Source organism: Melitaea cinxia, chromosome 16 (genome assembly GCF_905220565.1).
Source record: "Melitaea cinxia chromosome 16, ilMelCinx1.1, whole genome shotgun sequence".
In the NCBI taxonomy this organism is placed as follows: domain Eukaryota; kingdom Metazoa; phylum Arthropoda; class Insecta; order Lepidoptera; family Nymphalidae; genus Melitaea; species Melitaea cinxia.
Genome location: NC_059409.1, coordinates 134,758 through 160,202, shown reverse-complemented (window position 1 = coordinate 160,202; position 25,445 = coordinate 134,758). Strand labels below are relative to the sequence as shown.

General features: G+C 37.4%; 1 protein-coding gene across 1 annotated transcript; it reads right to left on the bottom strand.

Moving 5' to 3' along the window:
* Nucleotides 1–4,555: 4,555 nt before the first annotated feature.
* On the bottom strand, nt 4,556–19,286 carry LOC123661084 (protein stoned-B-like). Its single transcript, XM_045596090.1, has 16 exons — nt 19,209–19,286; nt 15,893–18,235; nt 14,356–15,827; nt 14,111–14,279; nt 13,676–13,827; nt 11,438–11,603; nt 10,607–10,822; nt 10,070–10,214; nt 9,357–9,485; nt 8,713–8,818; nt 8,016–8,184; nt 7,415–7,529; nt 6,836–6,999; nt 6,457–6,611; nt 5,060–5,267; nt 4,556–4,691 (listed from the first exon to the last, which is right to left on the bottom strand). Exons 2-16 carry the CDS (start codon nt 18,202–18,204, stop codon nt 4,556–4,558), a joined length of 5,814 nt encoding a protein of 1,937 aa, XP_045452046.1. The 5' UTR covers nt 18,205–18,235; nt 19,209–19,286.
* Nucleotides 19,287–25,445: the final 6,159 nt, after the last annotated feature.

Below are 25,445 nucleotides of genomic sequence, written 5' to 3'. Positions count from 1 at the left end.
ACCAATTAATTACTTGTATTAAATCTATATCATTTTTAGTTTCTTTTTGTAACATTTCTAATTTACTATCTGTTATAGCTAAATCTGTTTCAAAGCAATGCACTATCTCCTGTGTTGTTGGATCTATCTCAGCATTATTTTTTATATAATTTCTTGACAAGTAGTCTGCAATATACATTTTATTACCTGGTATATACTTTATATTTATATCGTATTTTAACAATTTCAAGATCATACGCTGTAGTCTAGCACTTATTTTATTTATATCTTTATTAATTATTGTGACCAAGGGTTTATGATCAGTCTCCACTGTTATGTTCCTGCCGTACACGAACTGATGATATTTATCTAATGCAACACAGATAGCGAATAATTCTTTTTCTATTGGTGCCCATCTAGTTTGACATTCGGTATAAGCCCTTGAGTAAAAAGAAATGGGTTTACCATTTTGTAACAAACACGCTCCCATGCCAGATTTAGAACTATCAGTTTGCAACACTATAGAACCTTTACTGTTTAAGACAGCTAGTGTAGGAGTATTACTTAACTTGGTTTTTAATTCTTTAAATGCTTTATCTTGTGGTTCAGACCACTCCCACAAAACATCTTTTTTAAGTAAGTTTCTTAAAGGTTCTGTAATTACAGAATAATGAGGTATAAATCTACTCAAATAGTTACACATGCCTAAAAATTTTTGTAGCTGTTTTACATTACTAGGCTCCTTCAACTCTAATATAGCTTTTACATTATCGGGATCAACTTGTATACCTTCCTGTGATACTATTAATCCCACATACTTAACATGGTCCGACTTATATTGTATTTTATTTTTATTAAATTTTACATTATATTTTCTGGCTCTTTCTATCACTTTATTTAATATATCATCATGCTCAGAGTTATTTTTCCCTGCTATTATTATATCATCATAGTATATTTCTACTCCTTTAATATCTCCAAAAATGTTAGTATTTGTTCTTTGCATAACTTCTGGAGCAGATGATATACCAAACGGTAACCTCTTAAACCTATATCTACCATATGGAGTGCCAAAAGTACACAATTTATCCTTATCACTTAACATTATCTGAAAAAATCCATCTTTCATATCTAAAACAGTAAACACTTTCTTACCTGCTAAGTTATTATAAATTTCTTCTGGAGATGGAATAAAATATCTCTCTCTTACTATATACTCATTAAGCTCTTTAGGATCTAAACATAACCTCAAAGATTTATCTGGTTTTTCCACTATAACTAGGTTATTACACCACTCAGTAGGACCTTCTACCCGCTCTATAATATTTCTGTTTTCATAATTATTTAATGTTTCCTTAAGTCTATCTTTTATGGCTAAAGGTATTCGTCTTATAGGTTTAACGACAGGTTTTGCATCATCTAAAATTTTTATTTGGTAAGTACCTATCGTCCCTAGACCCTGAAAAATATCTTTATTATCTTTTATAAATTTTTCCTTTTCCGTCAACTTATCACTTTGTATTTCATCAATCCTTTTTAATAAGTTTAACCTAATACAATCTGGTAGTCCTATTACAGGTTGTACATCTAAATCAATTACAGTAAAACATACCTTTTTATTTATCCCTTTTACAACACAGCTTAGTTCTACTTGTCCCGCTGTCTTAATTCTCTCTCCATTATAAACAACAAGAATAGCAGGTGTTTGTTTCAAACTTAACTTATTATTTTTATTAATACACTTGAACAACTTTAAAGACAACGTATTACAGTCCGCACCCGTGTCTAGCTTAAACTCTATATTTAAACCTAGAATATTTATTTTTTCTCTCCACTGTAACTTAATATTGTCTATATAGTTTAAACTTCCTATAGTATAATTATGATCGCTGTCACTTTCACTTTTATTTTCCTCCTTTTCCAAGCTGTACGCCTGCTTCTTCTTCCTGAGTATGTTTTTATTCCTACACATCACAGCGAAGTGATTCAGTTTATTGCACAACACACACTTTTTACCAAACGCTGAACATTTTCTCGGTTCATGTACTTTACCACATTTCCCACAGTTATTTCTGTAGTTCTTCTTCTCCTTCCTGTAGTTTACTCTCTGTTTATGTATACTATCTATTTCTTTCTTTTCATTTAATGCTCCTACCTGTATCTTCCCTATTTCTGCTGCTCTTCCAAACTGGATGGCTTGATCCAAAGTTAAGTCACTCTCCCGTAGTAACCTTTCTTGTACACCTTTGTCCTTTATTCCAATCACTATCATGTCCCTCACAAGCCTGTCTTCTTCTTTGAACTCACATAGTTTAGCTTGTTTCTTTAATTCTGTTACATAGTGCTCAAAGGTCTCCCCTTCGGCTTGCGACATGTTAAAAAACTTATAACTGTTAGCGATTATGTTTTTTCTCGGTTTTATGTGCTTTTCAAATAATTCTAAGAGTTTTTCTAAGCTTTTTACCTTTAAACATTCCATCGACGTGGTATAGACATCCATGGCGTCATCCCCCGCTAAATTCAGAAACAACGCCATTTTTCGCTCCTCTGACTTTTCAGTCAAGCCCGCAGCTTCTATGTAATTTAAAAATTTTCTTTTAAACGTATAAAAGTTTTCTGATGACCCTGATAAAATCAGATTAATTGGCGGCCTCAACCCCTCCATCTTTGCGTATATTTTTACACAATTTTAACTGTTTCTTTCTCCTCTCTATGTTTCTCCCTGTCGATTTCTTGAATGTTCGGCTATTATTTCTTTTGTTTTTACACCTGACACCATGTTTTATATGTTGTGGTATTTTAAATAAAAGACTTCTTGCAACGAGCCATCTTTATTACGTCTTGACTACATAGTGTTCATATTCTAACTCTTATAATGTTGCCAGTGCCATCAACCTTATTATTAACACTAATAATAATAGAGGTGTGTTGCCATATACAACATACTCTTACATAAGTATGCATAGACTAAGCAATATATCATAGATAAGTTTAAGATACTCTATCTCCCGCCTATCGGTGCCAACACTGAGCTCCCCTCACTCCTGACGTCGCGGTGGGTTTGTCCGAAACTATGCTTACAAATATCGCAAGACACTAAAATTATTATTTATTTACAAATTCCTTTGGTCTAAACTCGCCTTCGAATGATTCTATCCCCTTAACTAATTCTCGTATTTGGATACATTTTGAACATTATAACAGCTACGTGATATTGCATTCAACTACTAACGTACGCTTAACGTTAAGGTAAATTGTACAAAAAATATACAAGTAATCCTTTAACCAGGTAACTCGAGAGCGACACTACGTACACACGTACAGACCGACCGTTCCTTACCGCCTAACTATATATATGCTCTACCCCCAAGTGAGTTTATTGATTTTTTCCTATACTACCGATACATCTGATATATCATTATGAGTATAATATATTTAATAACTGCTACTTCATCGCTAATTACTAATCACACTCATTATTCTATTTTTGATGTTAGTTCGTGCGATACATAGCACTTCATCTTATATATTTACATAAGCTAATCATTTAATTTCAAACTTATATACCCATGCATCTGCTCATGGCCTTATACTAAATATATCTTATGAAAAATGTTCCTAATTTTGTAACATTTAAGCATATTCTTTAATTTACATCAGAATATTAATTTATATGCAATAATATCGCAAGAATACATTTTCTAAGTTAACCTTCTACATGAGAAAGGTCACAGTAAGCCAATTAAACGTATTTACAGACTTCATTGGTATCTATTTGTTTGTCATCACACTTATATGACGAATATATTTCAATCATAATATTTGTCCGTGACACTTCTCAACACTCAACAACTAGGTACAGGTCCTTTCACAGCATTCGTATTAACTAAAATAGCGACAAAACTATAAAGAAACTAATTACGTAAACAGGCGCAGTAAATAATGCAATTATTAACAATGGCTCTAATTATTGTTACACAACATTTCTTTGTTTGAATTGGATATGTTATACGAAACTCATTTCAAAGAGAAAGATAACATTAAGTGTAGTTTTCTGCATTATAGACGCTCAGCAAGAGCGACATTATCGACAAAATTTTAAGTTGACGTGATTGATATTTTGACTGAAAATATTAAATTGACTACAATAGAACTAAATATTTGCAATTTACCAAAAAATCTTTTCTTGCGTATATCTTAAAGTGTAAGGATACCTCAACAATTATTATTTTTTAGATTTAACTATAACCCTTTACTGCTGAGAGAGGCCCGCTATACGTAAGCGTTTCCATACATTTCTTCTAATTCCGAGAGCATCTAGAGTGCTACCGGATTTTTTTTTATTGCACCCATGCTTACTGCACACATTATTTTACACAAACCTAACTTTTTTACTAATAGAATATTTCTACAATTCAACTCGTCAAACATAATCTGATAATCTTTTCGCAAATGTCCCAAGCTTTTAAAGAATTATCCAACTTCAAAAATTTGGGTAACGATAACCCTGTCTGAGAGCGTAATTTTACGCAGTTGAAAAATCAGTGCGTCGTCGAAGGGTGAAGCATTAGGGCTCCTAGTCCGAGTCGGAGTCCGAAGAGGGCTCGCGCGGGGCTTCTTTGATTGGCTCGGCTCGCGCAGGTTCGGGCTCCTTACTGGCCGCCAGCGAGTACGCCGCCACCGTCTGGCCTGATGTGCGCTCGATACCCACTCTGAACAAACAGTACACACAGTAATTCATAACTAGATACTTATATTTTAAAGCCACAGAGTTTGATAATACAAGATCCAAATGTATTGATCTGTTTTTTATTTTTGGCGTATCTTAAAAAAAGATTTCCCGTCACAATTACACAAACATAGATCACAAAATGTCGTCGAAAAGGTCCTGAGTAAAATTAATATAAAGTTCATTTATGCACAAATCTACGGTGGAGTTGCGGATCGTGTACCAATTCTTGCGCTCGATACGATGGGGTCCCAAGTCGGGCGCCAAGGCCGGCTAGTAAATTAGTACCTACTACCCAATGGCGGGTATCTGGAAGTCCACGTGCGCCCAGTCAGTAAGTAAGTGACTCACATGTACTCGTGGCGCGCCAGGTAGCGCACGTACTTCTCGGGCGGGTCGCCGTCGTGCTCCTGCAGCGACACGGAGCGCACGGTGGTGTGCGACACCTGCGTGGCGGGCATCGTGAACTCCACGTGCGCCCAGCGCGCCAGCTCCTCGGGGATCTGGTCGTACGACGTCAGCGCCATGCGGCACACCAGGTTGTGCGTCGTGTACGCGCCTGCGACCAGAGAGGCGAACACTCGTGAGTCAATTTAGATGAGCAAATGGAGTTTAAAGAGCTTAGCATATACACTAACGGAAGCATAAATCAAAGGCAAAGCGGGTGGTGCAGCATCGGTCTGGATTAATGGAGTGGAAACAGATAGCCAAACTTTTAGACTTCGCGAAAAACGTTCCGTCTTTGAAGCGGAACTGATGGCATTACTGTGAGAGCTTGTAGACTTTTAACTAGTCGACCATACTCTGGGAAAAGTGCTGGCATCTTCAGATTTCCGTTCAGCACTCTAAGCGATCGAAGATCCAAACAGCCTTCCCGATAGTTTTGAAAATAAAAAATGCGATACAGAACTAGAAGAACTTAGGCGGTCAAGTGATGTTTCACTGGTGCTACTAGTGAAGCGCCGACACGGTCAGTCGGAGACGCGGGTTCGAACCAAGCTGGAGCGGTCAATTTTTGATATGATATTCAAAAATGTTTAGAATTCCTAATGTGTGGGTAACACAAAAATAAAATCATACATATTAATTTTATCAATTCATACGACCAATAAGATTTTAATTATCTAAGTATAACCGAATAGTTAAACTAATTCATTAATACAGATTGATCAAATTAATTGATATTAAATCAAATAAAGTAAGTTAATAAGTAACTTTAATCATTTCAGCCTATCGCAGTCCACTGCTGGACACAGGCCTCCACAAGCACCACAGGCCGAAGACGGGCAACAGCATCTTCGGTGCGACCAAGCCAGCCCTGCGGTCACCAACTCTATGTCTGGCAGTGGACTGCGATAGGCTGAAGTGGTGATGATGATAAATAGTGACAGTGCGAACTTATAATTTAAAAAATGTAAGCTAGTAAACTACCGCCCGCATTGTCATATACAAGTCATTTAAGAATATGATAATGAAACGAAGAGCCTACTTTGGAACACATCATAAGTTACTATATTCTTAACTCACTGGGAAATTGCAATTTTTGATGAATTTTAATGAAGGCTAAAGAAATTACATATCTTTCTTAAGCTCTTCAAAAAATAAGTTCGGAACTATTGAGTTTAACCATATATAGTGGTTCTCCAAATATCATCAAGACGGATGGTTGAATGGATTTTACAATCCATACGAAAGAGGGGTAATATATTGAAAAAGATACAAAAAAGCAGTAAAGCGCAGGCGCTCACCCTGGCCCTCCTTGGGCAGGCGCGGCATGCGCCACACGATGGCGCGGTGCTGGTGCTCGTACTTGGCCTGCCCCGACGTCACCTCGATCAGCGACTCCTGCAGCGTGTCCACGGCGCCCAGGAAGCGCTCGATGCCCTTGATCTTGCCCGTGCGTCTGATGCACACGATAACATTACTGATGCACTGTCTCCTCATTATTTGAGATCGTCTAGTTTTTTAATAAATGCAGATGAGAAGTCTCTTTTACTGAAATCCATATAAATCTGATTACTATAATAATTATAAGAAATGAGTAGTTAGGGTTGCTAATATAAGGTTAATACGTTCTTGCTTGACAGCAAGCAGGATTGCGGTGTGGGTTGAAGGCGTGTCGGTCACCTGTGCGCGGACTTGACGGATCCGTATCGGAAGTGCTTCTCGACGCGGAAGAGGTAGATCCAGCACTCGGGAATGGGGAAGCGGATGGCGACATCCTCGCAGGGCACCTGGCCCAGCTTACGCGATGCGAAACCCGGTACCAGCGCGTCTGCGCGCAGCTCCACCTGCGATAACAAGGCACATGATTTATAAAACGGTGCTTTTACTAAAACTGAAATTCAATTGAAGCAAAAGTAGGGTACAGCAGGAAATATCCTGCAAAATCTGGAGTACCCTGTCTAGAGAACTACCTAAACGGTGGTAAGTATAGGTAAGAGGTTAGAGCTCCTGGGGAAGATCAGGGGTAGGGTTGGCAAAACGCTAGTGATGTTTCCGGTGTTACCGGCGTCTATAGGCTACGGTAGCCGCTTACCGTGGTGACGTCGTACGCTTGCCAACCTGGTCAAATAAAAAAAATACCATTTTTGAAAATTTCACTTATTAATTCTCTTCAATTCTATCCTATAGCTAAGGGATGCCAGCGATAATTCAGCAGAGTCAGCTGTCAAAGCAAGTGTACTATCGTCGTGTGTGTGTCACCTTGTTTCCGGTGACGCACCAGACCGCCTTGAGTTGCAGCGGCAGCTCGCGGTTCTTGGGCGGACGCACACGGAACCGCATCAGCTCGATGTAGCACGCGTCCGGCGGCTTGAACCTGACGTCACAAGCCTAATCAGTGGCTGTCGCTTGAGGTTATAAGTATGATATGTTTTGTTTGGTCTCTTACTCACTGAGCTGGATTTGTAGTAACTATGACTTTATTATAAGCGTATAGTATGTCTCACGTGGCTCGCCATTTTGCCTACTTGTACCTTCGGCAACGTACTTCATTTATTAATCCTGGTTTTTTATTTTTTTATTTTATTAAATACTATTTTCATTACTTTTTTCGTTACTATATCTAGTTTTTAAATGTAAATCTAACGTCCTGTGCTGGCAGCATTTGTAAAGGTGCGGACTGAAAAGCAGCAATAAGCTGAGTCTACGACCTTTTCACCAGCATTTTTTTATAAAATCTCTGTAAATTAGACTAAGAAATCTTTTGTTTTTTTTTTATGCTTGGTGAATAAACGTCTTTATTATTATTATTATTATTAATTTAATTTAACAGAAATGAGAAAAAAAATGGGTTAAACCGCACTTGATGATCTGCGACTCGGCGAAGGCCTCGGGCTGCACGCAGGCGTGGAACTGCGCGTCCTCGACGCGGATCCACTCCTCGGTGGCGACGGGGATGATGTCGTGCCGCCCCACCACCTCGCGGCCCTGGCGCCGCAGGTCGTTCACGCCCAGCTCCACGTCGGGCATGCCTGTCGCACACTTACTTAATACTCCGCGTCTTTGACCTCTACTATATTTGTGTAATGTAGTAATTACCGTTACAATTTTTTTTTTACTGTGTTCCAAATACTTGAATTTAATATTAATTATGGTTTATTGGCATTAAAACTCCTCAGTCATTCCCCGCTTATTTCTTAAGCTGAGTCAAAAATGTATTCATTTTTCTAATCAAAAGCATAGAAACGTATAGTTTCATATTGTTTTAAGATTTGACCTTAAAATAACAAACCTTTTGGCAGAATTTAAAATGTCATATTAATCTTCAACGCAAGTTGAGAACAGAGAGAACATGTTGTTCTCTTAGAAGGTAAGTTGAGTTGACATTACCGTTCACTAGCTCACCGAAAAGCAATGTTGAGAATAACGCTCTGACATTTGTCCTTCAGGAAATGAGATTTTTTTCCAGCAGTGGGACATTTATAGAAAATACGTGTCTATTAGTGTATAGGTACTTGTACATTACCGTCACTTAAAAACCAAGATGGATCTGCTCTTACCGCTGAGAAAGCCCAGGAAGAACAGTCTGACGCGCGCGACCTGCTTCAGAACTGAGCCCTCTGCGTCCTGCTCTACGTACAGCTCATCCACCGCCGTTATTTGCACCTGCGCACCAAGACAGCAATATTATTAGAACGTCTTAGAATATAATTTGTAGCAGAATCTAGTTGATTGGTACGCATGCAAAATATGACTAAAACTACAGATAAATTAATCAACCTACATCTATATTTCGCTATCTTTGTTTTTTTCTACTCCGTAGTTATAATTTCTATAATATTCATGTGTGTGGGTAATCATTTAGGATTAGCTGCCTGCTAGTTTTCCGATAGTTATTATTAAAAAATCTAAACCAAACTAAAAGACCAATGTACAGTTTCTAGCAAATGAATATACAACATTAATTTTGAACTATTCAATTGGACTGAAATGAATTTTTCCAAAACACAATGCAAGTGATGGGTTCAAAAGTACATCTACGCTGCATTTATTTTAATTTTATTTATTTTTTAACGAAACCTCTCATTTTCGTTGACGTTCAGCTAATAGTTTACTAGTAGAGGAGGTATTTAAATGATATTTCTATCGATATTCTTTCGTTAGAAGCCCTCTAGTAATCTCGATCACGTTTCACCGCCCCCACCTCCTCCATCTTGTAGGTGAGCGCGCGGTCGCGGTGCGCGGCGAGGCGGAACAGCGCCTCCTCCACGCAGCACGAGAACTGCTTCACGTCCTCGTAGCTCAGCGAGCCCAGCTTGAACAGCTGCGACACCTGCGACAACGGCACGGAAACCATGTCGTGTGAAACAAATCTATGTACTATATCTTACGTTACTAGTAGATACATACATATACATATTTATTACTTAATAAAAGTCATATATTTATCATTGAGTCATTGACTAGCCCGTTGGCGCGGTTTGTAGTGGCCCTGCTTTCTGTGCCGCGGGTTGCGGGTTCGATTCCCACCTGAGTCTCGGCGTAATATAATATTTATATTTATATATGTATTATTTCTATGTATATTTATCAAAAAAAATATATATATATATAGTTATAACAGTCGGCTGATACCTGTACACAAGCATTAAGTTGCTTACCATAGGAACAGACGACCGTGTGTGTATGTTATATGATATTTATTTATTATTATTATTATATATCACACAAATATATTCTAAATACAAAGTAGTAATTGAAAACTCTAGCAGTGTAATGACAATAGTCTGATGACGATGATATTCTGGGAAACAGACGGTTAGGTATAAATTGTGCCGTATTTAGGTTCCCGTGTATTTAAATAATAATATGGTGTTAAATGTGATCTATAATACACGAGATAGTTCCCGGCGGTACCTGCGGCGCGTGCTCGACGGGCAGGCCGAGCTTGCGCAGGTCGCTGCCGAACTCCTTGACGCCCTGGTAGTCGCCCTGGATCGCGTACGCCGCGAACTGCGACAGCTTGTTCGTGATGCGCTCCGCCTTCGTCACCTGCCCCGGCCTAACGACGTAGCGGACTCTTTAATATTGCATTGGCAAAAGGCCTTAATCTTAATGCATTCCTACAATATGAGTATCAAATGACAATTAGAAAATTTATTTTATTTTATTATTTGATTTTTTTTGCTGCTTTAACTTTCTTTTATTATTGTCGAGTTTTTTTTAAATTTATTTGTATTATTATTTCTGTAATAGACATTATTTTGATTTTCGTTAAGTGTGTATATCCTTATGACGAAATAGATATTTTTATTTCCTTTTATTTCATTTCATTTCAAAGGTCTTACTGAGAGTGACTTGAAAAATTAAGACACGTCACTCTAAATCCCATATGGAGGACTTTTAAAGATGGCGAACTACTTATAGATGTTTAAGCGAGGAGTCCAATCGCACCTCACTCCAGGGCGCTCCTTGTAGAAGATGTACTGCAGCTTGACGGTGAAGATCTTGCCGAACTGGTCGAACTGCTGCGCGCCCACCTCGGACACGGAGTAGCACGCCTGCAGCGGCAGCTCCTGCAGCGGCTCCTTGTCCGTCGCGCTGTTCAGCAGCTGCACCACGGGGTTGTCGCCCTGGTACGTCAGCCGCACGAACACCTTCTTCCAGAACCTACGGTGACGCGTTATCGTTATGTGTGGATATTCATTACTTTTCTAACATAAAATTAGTCTAAATCACTTCATAACACCCGTTACCAGTGAAAGGAACATTTAAAAAAGGATGCATATATTCCGAGGCTTAGTCGCAATATACGGACGTGTACATGTGGAAATATTTTATGCGCATTCCACAGATAATGAATTTTTTTATTTATATCTCTTAATATACTCCCTCTAGAAACCCTCCCCATATGTGACTGATTAACGATGATTATATTATGAAACTATTTATTTTATTTAATACACACTCACACACAGAAACTGAATCAGAGCCAACAACCACCGCCTACTTTTAAAACTTTTTGTATTATTATATTTTAGTAAAGTTATAAATTTAATTTTATGAGGACTGAAAACGTGTGGTTACGTATGGTTGTTATGCCGTTCCTGCGCTCTTGTGTTATTTGTATAATTATATTAAAAAAGAAAATTATAATTTAAAATAAATAGTTTCAATACCAAGGATCAAACTTGTATAAGCACAAGTATTTGACGTAAAAGTGATTTAAGCAAACCACGCGGAGACTACTATTTCGCATGCTAGAGAGTATTCCACAAGCGCGACCTCTGTCCGGTGATCTTCTTCTTGTTGGGCTGGCGCAGGTGCATCTCCCAGCCGGGCCCGCTGTAGGCGGTGCGCGGGAAGGTCTCGAGCGGCGCCGACACGTCGTCGTCGAACAGCGGCGTGGGCGGCGTCTCGCCCCCGCTGCCCGCCCGCGCCCGCGGCTCCTCTAGACATCCGAACGTAACGTGACATGTCTACTCTTACTGATAGTAACGTGTTTCACATCGATCACGCCACGTACACATAGTTATATTTATTTATTCATTTGAATATATCGCATTCAACAGTGTGGCAGCGGAATTGAAAAAGAATTTTTTAGGTACAAAAATAAAAAGATGTTTATGGGTTTATTTTATATAATTGGCGTGTACCTACTGCGTAATTCATTGTTATAACATACATAACACAAAACATTGTGTAGAAAATAGTAGATAGTATTAACCAGCACGTAATAACAACACGTAACTCGCGTTCAAAGTTATTAAAAATTGTCATAAACGTACAACTAGACTTTAGCTTTGTTTAAGTATTTCTCGTCTGCGCACGCCGCGCCAGATTATAAAGTTTATAAATAAAATATTATACGCAATATTGTATAATCTCGGTATCAGTACATTTTTTACATTACAGATACGTTATCGTCTGTCTTTAACTATAATAATTATAGGAAACGAAATAAAACTCGAATAATTTAAGAGCCTAATTTTGCGAAAATCAGAAAATGTTAAATATTTTAGACTTAGTTTTAAGTAACAAATTGGAATGGAACTTCGTATAAGTCAATTATTTTAACCCATTAGCGCCGTGCGTTTTCGTATGATCACGGCTAACACGGGTAGGATATGTTTACTTGTTTAGATATGATTATGAATATGAACAATTTGGGTGTCAAATTATTTTTTTATTAACAATGGATCGAAGCGCAAGTGATATTTAGTAGAGTTAGGGAGCAAGCTGGTGTATACGTAACGAAAGCTTTACGAAAAGTGTAATCGGGCGAGGCGAATTGAAGTAGAGAGGGAGATATAGATACGTTAGATAGAACTAAAGAAGTTTTACTTCAGTCGTGTTGTCTAAAGCACACTCGTTTTTTTATTGATTTAAAACTGTTGACTGTATTTAATATCTTATTGGCTTGCAATAGGCGTAGATGTTGTTCAATTACATGCAAAAGTTCCTACTGTAAGAACTGAAAATATCAAGTGTCAAGTAGGGCTATGCACAAAGTGTTTTGTTCATTTTCATACGAAGTAAAACTTTTTTCTCTAATATACAACACTCGTATATACTCGTATTCTTTGGTCATTTATTCGCGTATGAATTTAATTTTTGTATTGTATACGTATAATAAAACATACCAAAATATGAACTTTTAATGCCTCGTGTGTCTGTCCCGCGGTGTGATTACAAAACTAATTATTTTTCATGGAAATTTATATCACATTTACTTTAAGTATGTCCAAATGAAAATCTGTTTCAAACAGTTGGCGCTGATGGGTTAACATGAGAAAAAGTGCTTTCAAAATAAATTAAGCTAACTGTCGCCGCCACTTTGCTTACGATTGCTCTCTTTCATTAAACCTGAAAGATTAATTAATTATTTACGCCAACATAAAATGCGTTCGAAAATTTCTATACGTTGCGAGTATTAAGTTATTTGGATATAAATACCGAGGGCACTAGAACTAAGTTCTCTTACAAAAGACAATGGAACAATCGGACGAATGGGTTAATGATTTTTAGTTGAGTAGGTACACGTTTTGACTTTCATCCTGGAACCAAGTGAATTATATCTAGAATGGTAATTAATTTTGCCAATAAATGTACCTAGAAACTTTGCTCGTAAAATGAACTCAAATCAAGCCAACTAACTGTCGTTCTTTTTGGCATAATACACGGCAATGGTTTCGATTATTTACAATTAATTTAAAAACAAAAATCGTAATTACAGAATTTGATTAGTCGAGATCAAAGTCTTACTATAAGTACAGATTCATTCCATATGCATTCATCCAGTTCGCCATATAAAATATAATCACAGCTGTAGATTCATGTAAACCATGCAAATACGTATATGTGTCAACGTTATGAAATAAAATATTTTGGACGCAGTTAATACCCAGTCGACTCGACTCTAATTACGAATTAGCATATTCAAACATACAGCGCAACTCGTTAGTGAAATATTCAGAATTCATTTACTGAAACTTAATGAGAATTATGGAATGGGCTTACAACCTTGGTCGAAGTCGATTCTTTGTTGTATCGGCTCCATTCCATTCTTGTCGAAGGGATTTACTCGCGGTGACTCCGGCAACACCTGCGGCCGAGGTGGAGGCGCCAGAACTGGCACCGCGGACTCCGCGCCCCCAGACTCACTGTCCTTGGGCCTAGAAGATAGTTATTTTTTGTATACAACTATGTCACAAACAAGCGTACGTCTCACTCTCATCATCCCTGTTGACATTTACTAGTCACTATTTTGGTACTAAAGATACTTAATTGATGTAAAAACTGTTGAATTTAATGGTCTGCTTTAAATTATTCAATGTAAATTAAATTAAACTCTATCCAATAGTCAATATAATCATATACAGTTATATATATATATATATACTTTGACGGTTAGTTTAACTGAAGCACAAGAACATCGATTTTTGGGTCATTAGATACCTTATAAATACGGAGAACGTGTCGTCCGTGGACTCGCCCGACGCCTGGTGCTCGAGGCGTGGCGTGGCGGCGGGCGGAGGCGGTGCGCCCATGCTCAAGAATGGATCGAAAGCTTCCGCTTCGAAACCTCCGGGACCTGCGTCCGAAGTACCGTCGTCGCCCCACGCATCTATACAAATATCATTTGTAAAATATGATTACATAAGTTAATTTGTGTTTTTTATTTGCTTAGTTAGTTATTTTACCTGTGTTCATATGATTTCCACTCGCTGAATCGAATTTTGCCGAAAATGCATCAAAGGCATCCTGCGACTCGGGGAAAGCATCTTGTACCATGGTCTCGTTTGCATTCCAACCTAAGTCTGTATTAGATGCAGGTTGATCGATCTGAGTATTTTCTGATTCGGTACCAAAAATATTTGTTTGTGTTTCTGCAAACGTGTCCTTCACCATAGTACCAAACACATCCATTTGTGGTTCATGAGCTGTAGACTGTGGCGTAGTTATGAAGGTTTCGTTTGTATCGAATACAACTTCAGTGTTCGATGCCATAGTTACGTCTTCAGATTTCATGGCAGATGTATCCGCTTCCGCAGCATTACTAAATTCAAATGGATTTTTTTCATGTTCGTTTCCTTGTAACATTTGATAACTACTATCATCCGTGATATCAGCAAATGGTGAAGCACTTAATGAAGCAGTATTCACTTCCACTGATGGCTCGGAACAGTCCATTGGAGCCATAGTATCGTCTACAATATTTGTTTTTTGCACCTCTTGTGCAGAATTTTGTGTCTCAGACTCTGTCATGCTGCCTGTCATTGTAGAGTCTGGTTGATTAAACAACAAATTAGAAGATTCATTAGTTGAAGACGCAGTAAGACCTGGGAACATTGTATCCATAGATTTTAATTCTGCCTCCGTTGTCAACTCTGGAATATCATCGCTCAGAAAATCAATTTGCTTTTCTTCCTTTTTTGGTGCTGAATATAAACTTAAAATTGCTTCTTTTGTAGGCTTAACGACAGTCGGTGCTGGAGCATCAAATAAGTTTATATCGTCACTGGCAGCTTGTGTGGTTACTGGAGGTGGTTGTGGTCTCGGTGGTGGTGCAGGGCGAGGTGGACGCGCCGGAGGTGGTCTTGCAGGTTTATTTCGATTGGCATCTACAATTGATGAGTTTTCTTCCATCAAATCAGGTTCGGGAGTCGGACTTGGTGAATGTATATCACGTACTGACACTGGACTTGGTGTCCGTGTTGGTGGGATTCGATCAAGTAAATGGGAACTAGTGAATTCCATTTGACCAGTAACGGTCAAAATAAGGTTTTGTGTTTCAGGAGGGAGCGGGCGTGTTGGTAACTGAGCGTCTTTAACTTCCTCATCCTCAGGATAACTGCAATCTACCATTGTAGAGACTAACTCAAGTTCAGTTGGCTTTACCAGGCGGTCGTTGTCCATTGATAGATTTCCAAACACGTCCATTGAATGAGTTTCATCGAATTGCTTTGCTCCGATTCCTGTTGGTTCCGCTCCGACAAAAATATCAACAGGCACTGTATCTCCAACAGGTGGTTCATAGCTATTTTCAAAATTCGAAAATGGGTTACTAGTCGCGAATGGATTATCACCAGGTGTAAAATTAGATGTTTCCGACTCAGACATCATAAACGGATTAAGCACCTCAGTTGTTACGGGCGCTGCCGGTTCAGTCATACTTAAAAATGGGTTATAAGCCATTTTATATTTTTCTGTTCTTTGATTTAATTCAAAAATTCAGACTCAAGTAATTTGAGTTCTGTTCTTCCTGGGTTAAGGTCACCAGCAAACGAAGTATCAAATGGGTCAAAGTCGTCTTGTGAAGTACGTGTCGTATCAGATGGTTCAGGTGTTAATGCTTTTACTTGAAAAATATCATCAGCAGGTTCTAGCAAATCAGTTTCACCTTCGACTTGAAACTCAGCTGTATTATCGCAAGAAAATTCTTTTGCTAAAAGTTTTAACTCTGTTTTGCTAGGTTTTATATCAGTAGCAAAAGACGTGTCAAAAGGATCTGATTCTACCTGTGAAGAAAAGTCTTCCGTAGGCTTAGGACCCAGTGGTGTCAAAACTTTAGCTTCAATAACACTTGTGTGATCGTGTAGAAGATCACTTGCTTTAAAGCTACTTTTATTTAGATTGGTCTGAGGATATTCGGAATGTCTTCTTTTAGCTTGATACGTTATATTTGTTGCTAGTTCTTCCTCTGAGCGTGTTCGCGTTAGCACATCACCAACTTTATCAGTATTCTCGACTTCTTCGTTTAGATCCTCAGTTATCGATACTTCGCGTGTATAGTATGGAGTTAACGGTTTAACTGGCTTTGATTTAATATCTAAATGTGAATTTTCTTCCCCATCGACGTCAAAACCCACACTTTTACTAACTGATAAATTTTCAGGCCGAGAAGCTCTTCTTTCTACTTTCTTAGGTTCATCTGCTCGGGGATCAAAATCGGGATCACTCGGTACACGATAAATTGGCACTGACGGACAAGCTCCGATTAACTCTTGTTCTAGAAGCTTTAGTTCGATCTTTCCAGGAGCAACAATTTTATCAACAATAGTTGTATCAAATGGATCAATTTCAGTATTGTTAATATCGACAGGGTCTAAAGGAGAATCACCAAGCTGTGTCAAATCAGTTGTACTTCCTCCTAGTAGGTCACGTGAGCTTTTGTTTTCTTCATTATCTACAATATCATCAGATGTGATAGATTCTCTTATACCCGAGGGATTCGTTAAGTGGATTCTAACAGAAGACTTGCGTCTATTATTAAGTCTATTCTGTACTTCCTCCGCACGAGGATCGAAATCGTCGTCGTCTTCTAATATAACTGCTTCTTGTTTTATTTGTTCAAAACGCGATGTTGGAACAACGGCGTCTGCAAAACTCGTATCAAAAGGATCGTCTTGATCAATATATGGGTCTAATACATCAAGTTGATCTTCAACTATTCCTTCAGCAAAAACAGTTTCGTTCTTGTCAGCTTCAAATGCTGACCACGATTCCTGTAATACTGGTTCTACTTTAATTTCTTTCTCTTCTAATTTAGTAACTGACGCTTTGACTTCCAATGATTCCGCAGCTAATAAGGTAAATTCATCTATTTCTGTTTCCTCTAATCCTTTTTTTGTATCTTCTTCACTAACAGCAGCAGGTAAATCTTCTTGACTTATATCTTTTTTCTGTTGCTGTATTAGTGCAGTGTGTAAAGAAACGCTTAAGTCAATAGGTGTAGATATTGGTATATCAGTATCGATGTCCAATATACTTTTTTCTACAGGCTCACTTGCGCTTACTGTTTTTAATGGTGTTATTTCACTGTCTACGCTTTCCAACAACAAGTCACCAGGGATAATCCTTTTTGATCTTTTCGTTGTAACAGTGACATTATCTATACGGCCAGTAAGTACCTCAACAGCTACTCCAATATCCAAGCCTTTCTTTCCTTTTGAAGTTTTTGATTCTTGGCCTTTTATAAGAGCGTCTACGTGAGAAGTATCAAAAATATCGTCGTCTTGAAATTCTTCTGGTGAGTCTGGGACATAAGCTAGTTTTACTTCTCCACGTTCTACAGCATCCACATAAGAAGTGTCAAAAATATCGTCTTGATCGTCTTCGTCTTCGGATTCGTCATCAGTAAGGCCGTAATCACTCTTTTCTCCGTTTTCGGCCTCAGCTGCAGCCGCTGCTGCTGCAGCTAAATGGGGAAAATCTGCTTCAGTTACTTCAACAACTGGTCTTTGTGGTTTCTCTTTTTCAGCTGGTTCAACTTCTTTAGAACCCGCAGGTACGCGTTGAAAAAAGGATGTAGATTTTATTCGATCAAGATCTCCTTGTGTTTTTTTAAGAATAGAGTCAACACCCGTCGTCAAATCTTTGAATTTTGACCATTCTTCATTTTCTTTTACCGACCCTTCACTGTCTGCTTGTTGTTGATGTTCTCTCCTATACTTTTCTAGCTCTTCCTCGGTGAATAGTTCTTCTTCTCCTTTACGTTTAGATTTTTTACCCTTTTTCTTCTTTTTAAGGCCTTTGGGTAACTTTAGCATTATACGATCTTACGGTATTTTCTTTATGTTGCTGAAACAATAAAATAAAAAATTTGTAAGCATAATTATTAACATGTTTAAGCATTTGTAAAATTCAAATCAAAGTAAAGAATACATCATGACAAATTGTAGGTTTTATTGGCTGTGACAAAAGATAACATTCCTTCAATATTATTATTAAAACAATAAACGGTTAGAAAAAATGTCAAAAATGTAAATTATAAGTCAAATAAAAATATTGCACTATTCACAAGCATTTTTAATCAAATTTATTCATTTACTCGTAGAAACATGCTCAGCGAAAGTGATAATATCTTGACCATAATTAAATTCTTTGTCTAACAAGAACTGAAAATCAATAACATCTACAGAGATAGATGGACTCTAAACAAAAAAATATATCAATGAGACCCTTTTCGATGACAAAAGACTGCACCAAAATATATTTTTTTCCTGTGACGTAATTTGGCTTCTATTTTATGGGTTCTATTACTACGTATATGGGCACGTACAATATACATTTCGAATTTTCTTGAAAAATACTCTACATTCAAAAATTTGACAGTCGAGTGTTCTTATCCTATTGATCGAACGAAGTGCCTAAATGTAGTCTGTGCCAAAACGACTATACAAAATGATACACAAATTTCAACATATATAGACATGCAACAATTCAAGACACGATTTCAAGGTATTCGGCAGGTCGTGAACTATGTAGCTATAATAATTATGTAAGGAAAATACGAATTAATAATGAGTAGGTAGCTTTGACAAGGTGATATATCTGGTGATATCTACATGTAGCATTATACACGGCAGTAGGTCAATGAGATCTTTCGGGAGGTGATGTGAAAAGATGAGAGGAAACGACACAATAGAAGTCGGGCGAGCCGCAGCGACGTCAGACGGAGCACACACAGCGGCTAGCTACGGACACGTACCGAGACCGCCGCCACCTACAGCTAATTCATACCGCTAGCGCGCTACGGGTTAGGACTCTATACCTTCATCGCAACACACGGGCACAGAGCGGGGCTCGCGCTCGGTCGGGCCGCGCTCGAGGGCGCCGGGTCGGGACTGAGGCGCGGCGCGCGGCCGCTATCGAGCGCCGCCGCGGCACTCGCGCCGGCGCGCGCCTCCGCCCACGCGCTGCGCCGCGCTTCTCAACCCTCCACATTGATTGAGCGGCTCGTCTGCTTTCGAAACGAATGCGTAATCGCTAACGCTTGAGATTCGATAAGCGTATTTCTCACAGTTATTCTTCTTAGATACTCTACTATGTAAATGAAATATTTTGGTTTTAGGGCTTAAAATCAGTATTCAAGTTTTAATTACACCTTCCGAAATAAATAAAACCATCAAGTGTCTGAGCACGATCGATACCTACCTTCCTACCTCCAAATTTAAGTGTTACGAATTTTGAAAAAGAAGAAAGGTACATTGTAGTTTTTTCAGAGGATAAACATATTTAAATATAAATAGCAAGAACAGAAACATTAAACTTTAGATATTAAGCCTACGTTAAAATATAGAGTTTATTTGTCTCTTATGTCTGGATGATTCAAACTGCTAAGAGAATAAAAGCTAAATTGTATACAACTCGTTCCGTAATATCTGCTCGTACCGTCGAGTGAGGGTCAACATTAACGTTTCAGAGCAATTTAAACTGTTTTAGAACATTTCATTTTTCGAATTTTCATTTCATTTTGTGAGTTGTTCGACGTTTCTTTGAAAAGGCTTGCAGGATTTTCCATCCTAAGTAAAAAAATGACTTCAATTATTATTCTTTTTGTCTTGAGATCTACATGATACAGTTTATAAAAAGCCAGTTGATTAATTTCATTAGTTGCTTAACTCCAACGCTAATCCGAGTGACGGGTGAGCCGCGGATTAGCGAGTGGGTACTATATACCTAGTAGGTACCTAGTAGCGAACTAGTGCGTCATCTCATATTATTATTTGATTAACTCTTCTCATAGACAGCACCAATGCAACACTCATTGATTCCTTCATTCGTAAGTTACAACCGGTCTGGTGTTGTAGTACGCATGGTCGCCGAAACATTGGCGGTCACTCTACCTAACACTACACTTACTCTATATAGCTAAGTAATAGAATTGTTACAGACCGTTGTCTGCACACGAGAGACATGGTAAAAAAAGAAATATAGCGGTCGTTACGATAGCAATAGGTTCCAAAATAATTATTTTTAAAATGTCTGTCAAATGGCCAGTATGCTTTTACCCGCTTCAAGCAAAAAGTTTACAATAACGTAAAACAATTTTTTGATTAACCACTTATCAAAAATGAGTCTGTACCTACTTGTTTCGGTACTTGTGATTTAATCTTACCCTTAGAGGAGTTAAATAGGAGATGATTATTCCTATTCAAATTTTTAAATTTAAAACCTATAAGATAGTAATTTTAATATAATTGAATATGATTTCAATGTAGATTGCAGATTACCTTGTTTTTATAGAAAAGATAGACAATAGTTTTTAATAATACCTATATGTTAACACGCAAACTTTAAAAAATCGTTATGTTTAAAAAAATGCGTTTGCTCTCAAACGAAGAAAATGTCGTCAACTTATATCGACAAGTAATACATGGCATAAAAAGCCAATAATAATACTAATAATACTCTTTATTGTACACCAATAAAAGAAACAACAAAATACAACACAAAAAAATAAAATTGGAGTGTCGTGAGTTCGTCCGCGTGGAATTTAACAAAAAGTTATTATTCAGTTCGCAGAGATAAAATAAATAAATTTCTAAAATAAAAGTAGCCTAAGTTACTTCTTACTACATCAGCTACCTTCCAGTAAAAGGCCCGTCAAAATCGGTCCAGCCGTTTTAGAGATTAGCCGGAACAAACAGAAAGACAGAAAGACAGACACAAAAATTTTAAAAATTGTTATTTTGGTATATGTACCGTGTACATATTCATTTGCATTTAGTAAAAAGCGGCTATTTTAATATTACAAACAGACACTCCAATTTTATTTATTTTTACAGATTATTAAAATAAAAAAACAACTACCTAAGTATTTTGTGAATATTTCAAGTACCTACCTGTTGTCATTATTAATATCGAGCAAATAAGGGCAAAAAAAAGTTTGTTATATGGGATTATGGCCCCCCTTAATAGATTAAGTTATTTTATTTTGTTTTTTGTATTTGTTGTTGTAGTGGCATCAGAAATACATAATTTGTGAAAATTTTAACTGTCTAGCGTTCGTATCGCGATTCTTGAGATAAAGCCTGGTGACAGACAGGCGGAGGGACAGACAGCAAAGTCTTAGTAATAAGGTCCCGTTTTTACCCTTTGGGTACGGAACCCTAAAAATGAACTATCATAGTGTTTACCGAACACACAGTAAAAAATTATGTGGTAATAAATTAAAGTCATTTTTTAAACAACTTTCTATTTTAAACAGCTTTAACCCGCGGCTCCGTCTGCATTGATTTACTTCTAATACCTCCAAGAATATGTGCACCAAATTTCATGATGATCGGTTAAGTAGTTTTCGCGTGAAAGCTTAACATACAAACTTACATTCACATTTAGGTATAATATCAGTAAGGATGTGCTAAAAATAATAAAATATAACTTTTTCTTCAAACTTTTTACTATCAACACAATTTAACATACCTATAACGTTGTTACGGGTAGTCGTACACATTCCTCATTGTTCATGGTTTATTTTCAACTTACACTATTCCACTTACACACAATCTTAAATTACTTTCTTATTGTACTCGGTATCAACACACTATTGCATGCCTTAAATCTACTTATGTCTAACTTAAAATTATTAAATGGGGCGCCAGGAGATCTTTTATATTCAACTAGAGGGTGACAAGCCTGGTTATGTGGAGCTCTGCCAAAACCTGACTCAGGCTATGCTATGCCGGGGTGGGGTTGGTGCATGCTATCGCGACCCCATCTCGCTCCACTTAGGCGGATGTCTGCTCAAACGTGGATGGTTTTTAGGCAGTAAGAGTCTGTCACACTGGTATTTATGAGGATTTTCCTCACGTAAAAAAAAGTCTATAATATGCTATGGCTCAGGGACTTGTAGCATGAGAGGGGAATGATTGTGGACTCGGGCAATATATATCCTCCTTATTTGAAATTAGGGCATTTCCGAAAGCTACGACAAAAAATATTTCGGTTACCGATATATATAACTTAATAACTTACCCATTCGCGCACAATGCACCACACATTTAACGCATTTAGATTTTTAAGTACCGCATAGTAGCAGTCATGATAAACCCGCAACTTTATTTTGCAACTTTTTATTTTATCTCTCACGTCTTACTTCACGTCTCTCAGTTCTTTGTTTAGCCCCGCTAACAATTTACTTATTCTCATACTACCTACCTAGACAAATTTTAATCTTATGCTACCTACCAAACGTAACAACGTCATCACACAATTTATATGGTATAAAAGCTTGTTAAAAACAGATTTCTCAGTCTTTTATTCTCAGGAAATCCTTTCATTTGGTCCCCATAATATAGGAAAACATACAAACTTAGAAGTGCGCCATCGTTCTAAGTCCGCCATATTGGATTTATAGTAAAGCTATGTATTCATTAGCAACATTTGACGCGCAACACATGACGCTCAACATGCATCTCAACATGTCGAGCGACGACGCGGAACTTTTGCTTAGCAACGTTGCCTGTCTGATGGACGTTCATTCAACAACAACATGTCGCCTGAGGAGGTAGTGTTGGTCTCAGCTGCGTTTGTTATAATATCATCGCATAAAAAAATAGGAAAAAACGTTGGTGCGTTAGAAATTACTTAAGAAAGTTCCGCGTCGTCGCTCGACATGTTGAGATGCATGTTGAGCGTCATGTGTTGCGCGTCAAATGTTGCTAATGAATACATAGCTTAACGTCACATTGTTTTTCGAGTTAATCTCGTCATGCCGTTTTATTTGATATCCATATTGTCGGAGTACGCTTAAAATAACTACTTAGGCATCTTGTATGTGGACGCCATGGTGGGTTTAGAATGACGTCACATAGCTAAACACGCTTTAACTGAGGTAGTCAGAAAATATCCTCCTCGAAATATAGAGCTGCCCAACTGGGGAAGTACCTCGACCTTACAGAAGATCACATTTAAATAATACTGATTTCAAACAGTGTTGTGTTACTGTGGTGAATAAAGCGATCAAAGTTTCTGGAGGGATTGGGGGTATGGTCGGCAATGCGCTTGAAATGGTCCAGGTGTTTATAAGCTACGGTAATCTTTTATCAGTATCTATAAGATACGTTAATCGCTTATCATCAGTTGAACCGTATTTTTGTTTGCCGACCTAGCTGTATATAAAAAAAAAACATGCATTGTCATCCAAACTAAATGTGTATACAAAATTTCACTTCAATATGGTTTAAGATATAATATGCTTCAAAAAACAAAGCTTTTAACATACCAAAAATACAGTCGAATTGAGAACCTCCTCGTTCTTATGAAGTCAGTTAAAAAGTGTGCGTGTTAGCTCCAACTGGCAACTGGAATTTACTCCTTACGGTCGATGAAAAACGATGAAATGAAAATGAATCAAATTATACCTAATTAATTAATACGAAGACTGACGACCGCGCTGGTATGCCGTTTCGGCGGCGTTTAAACAACGACTGTCGTAGGTTTGATTCCCGCTCGGCATATTTGTGTTTACTTTTACAAATATTTATTTCCGATCTGGTTGTTAGTCCTTTTGAATCTCCCCACCGTGCCTCGGAAAGCACGTTAAGCTATCGGTCCCGGTTGTTATAATCGTCGTTACTCATATTAGGAAATATATCCGCCAACCCGCATTGGAGCAGCGTGGTGGATTAAGCTACTCTCCTTCTCCTACATGGGAAAAGAGGCCTCTGCCCAGTAGTGGGATATTACAGGCTGAAGCGTAATTAAAACAATACAACTCTAAGATGAAAACATAAATTGAAGCTTGCCACTCGTATCGGTAAATAAATGCTGGTATACTAAGAGATACCCATATCTATACTAATATTATAAAGCTGAAGAGTTTGTTTGTTTGTGTGTTTGTTTGTTTGTTCGTTCGCTCGTTCGTTTGTTTGTTTGTTTGTTTGTTTGTTTGTTTGTTTGTTTGTTTGTTTGAACGCGCTAATCTCAGAAACTACTGGTCCGATTTCAGTGTTAGATAGCCCATTTATCGAGGAAGGTTATAGGCTATATATCATCACGCTAAGACCAAAAGGAGCGGAGCACCAATGAAGAATGTTTCAAAATATATAAAATATATATACACAAGTTAACAGAAATAGGCGCAACCGGAATTGTCATTGTTTAAGGAGTTACTTTATGTGTTATTATATAACAAAATTAATACACAAATCCATTTTTCTATATTTATTTATCCTTTTTTTTTTTTATTCATTAAAGTGAGACGTATTAATTGTTTTGCTTTATCATATGTATATAATTTTAGTATCTTATTATATGTGTACCAATGTTCAAAATTTATTATTATAGATTTATTAATATATTTTATATAAGAACTGCTTTCCGCCTATCTCTTTACGGGTGACGCTGAAAATCGGCGTTGGAGTCTTGATTCTCCAACAAATGCCGAGCGTCATCCATTTCAATGCTCCCATCAGTACATCGCTATACAGATTGCCGCTTTTTTTCTTTTTTTTTATATACATTTTGCTTATTTTTCATTATTTTGTTTTTTTTTTTTGCTTTTTTAATTGTTATTGTTGATTTTGTGTGGGTAGTTACCTATTATTATTGTTTTTTAATTTCATTGTCTTTTATTTCGGTTGTATATTGTGTTCATTGTTTCCAATTTAGCTATTTGTCATAATATCTATATAGCTATATTGTAATAGAATTGTTATATTGTGATTTCTATTTTTTTGTCTTTACTGTATATCGATGTATGTGTGTGAGTATGAATAAATGTTTATTATTATTATTATTATTATTAAAATCGAGGGTTCTTTTTTCTTTTCGAGAGCTTCCGCTGCGTGCGCTGTGAAAACAGTTACAGTGTCGCAAAAATCATGTTTGACAGAATTGATCATCTTTAAAAGTTCTAAAAAAAGCCCGCGACAGCATATATCTTTTAAGGTTGGCTCACTATAACCTTTTTATGCTAACTAAGTTCGTTCTAAAATAATGCATTATTTGCGAAGATGTTTTTATAAACATGATATTAATCCTTATCTAAATAAATACGTTATTC

Coding starts and splice junctions, on each gene's coding strand:
- LOC123661084 (XM_045596090.1), bottom strand. CDS start 18,204: ATGCTAAAGTTACCCAAAGGCCTTAAAAAGAAGAAAAAGGGTAAAAAA. Junction 15,828..15,892: donor ACAGAACTCAAATTACTTGA/GTCTGAATTTTT, acceptor CCCATTTTTAAG/TATGACTGAACCGGCAGCGC. Junction 4,692..5,059: donor CTGGCGCGCCACGAGTACAT/GTGAGTCACTTA, acceptor CTGTTTGTTCAG/AGTGGGTATCGAGCGCACAT.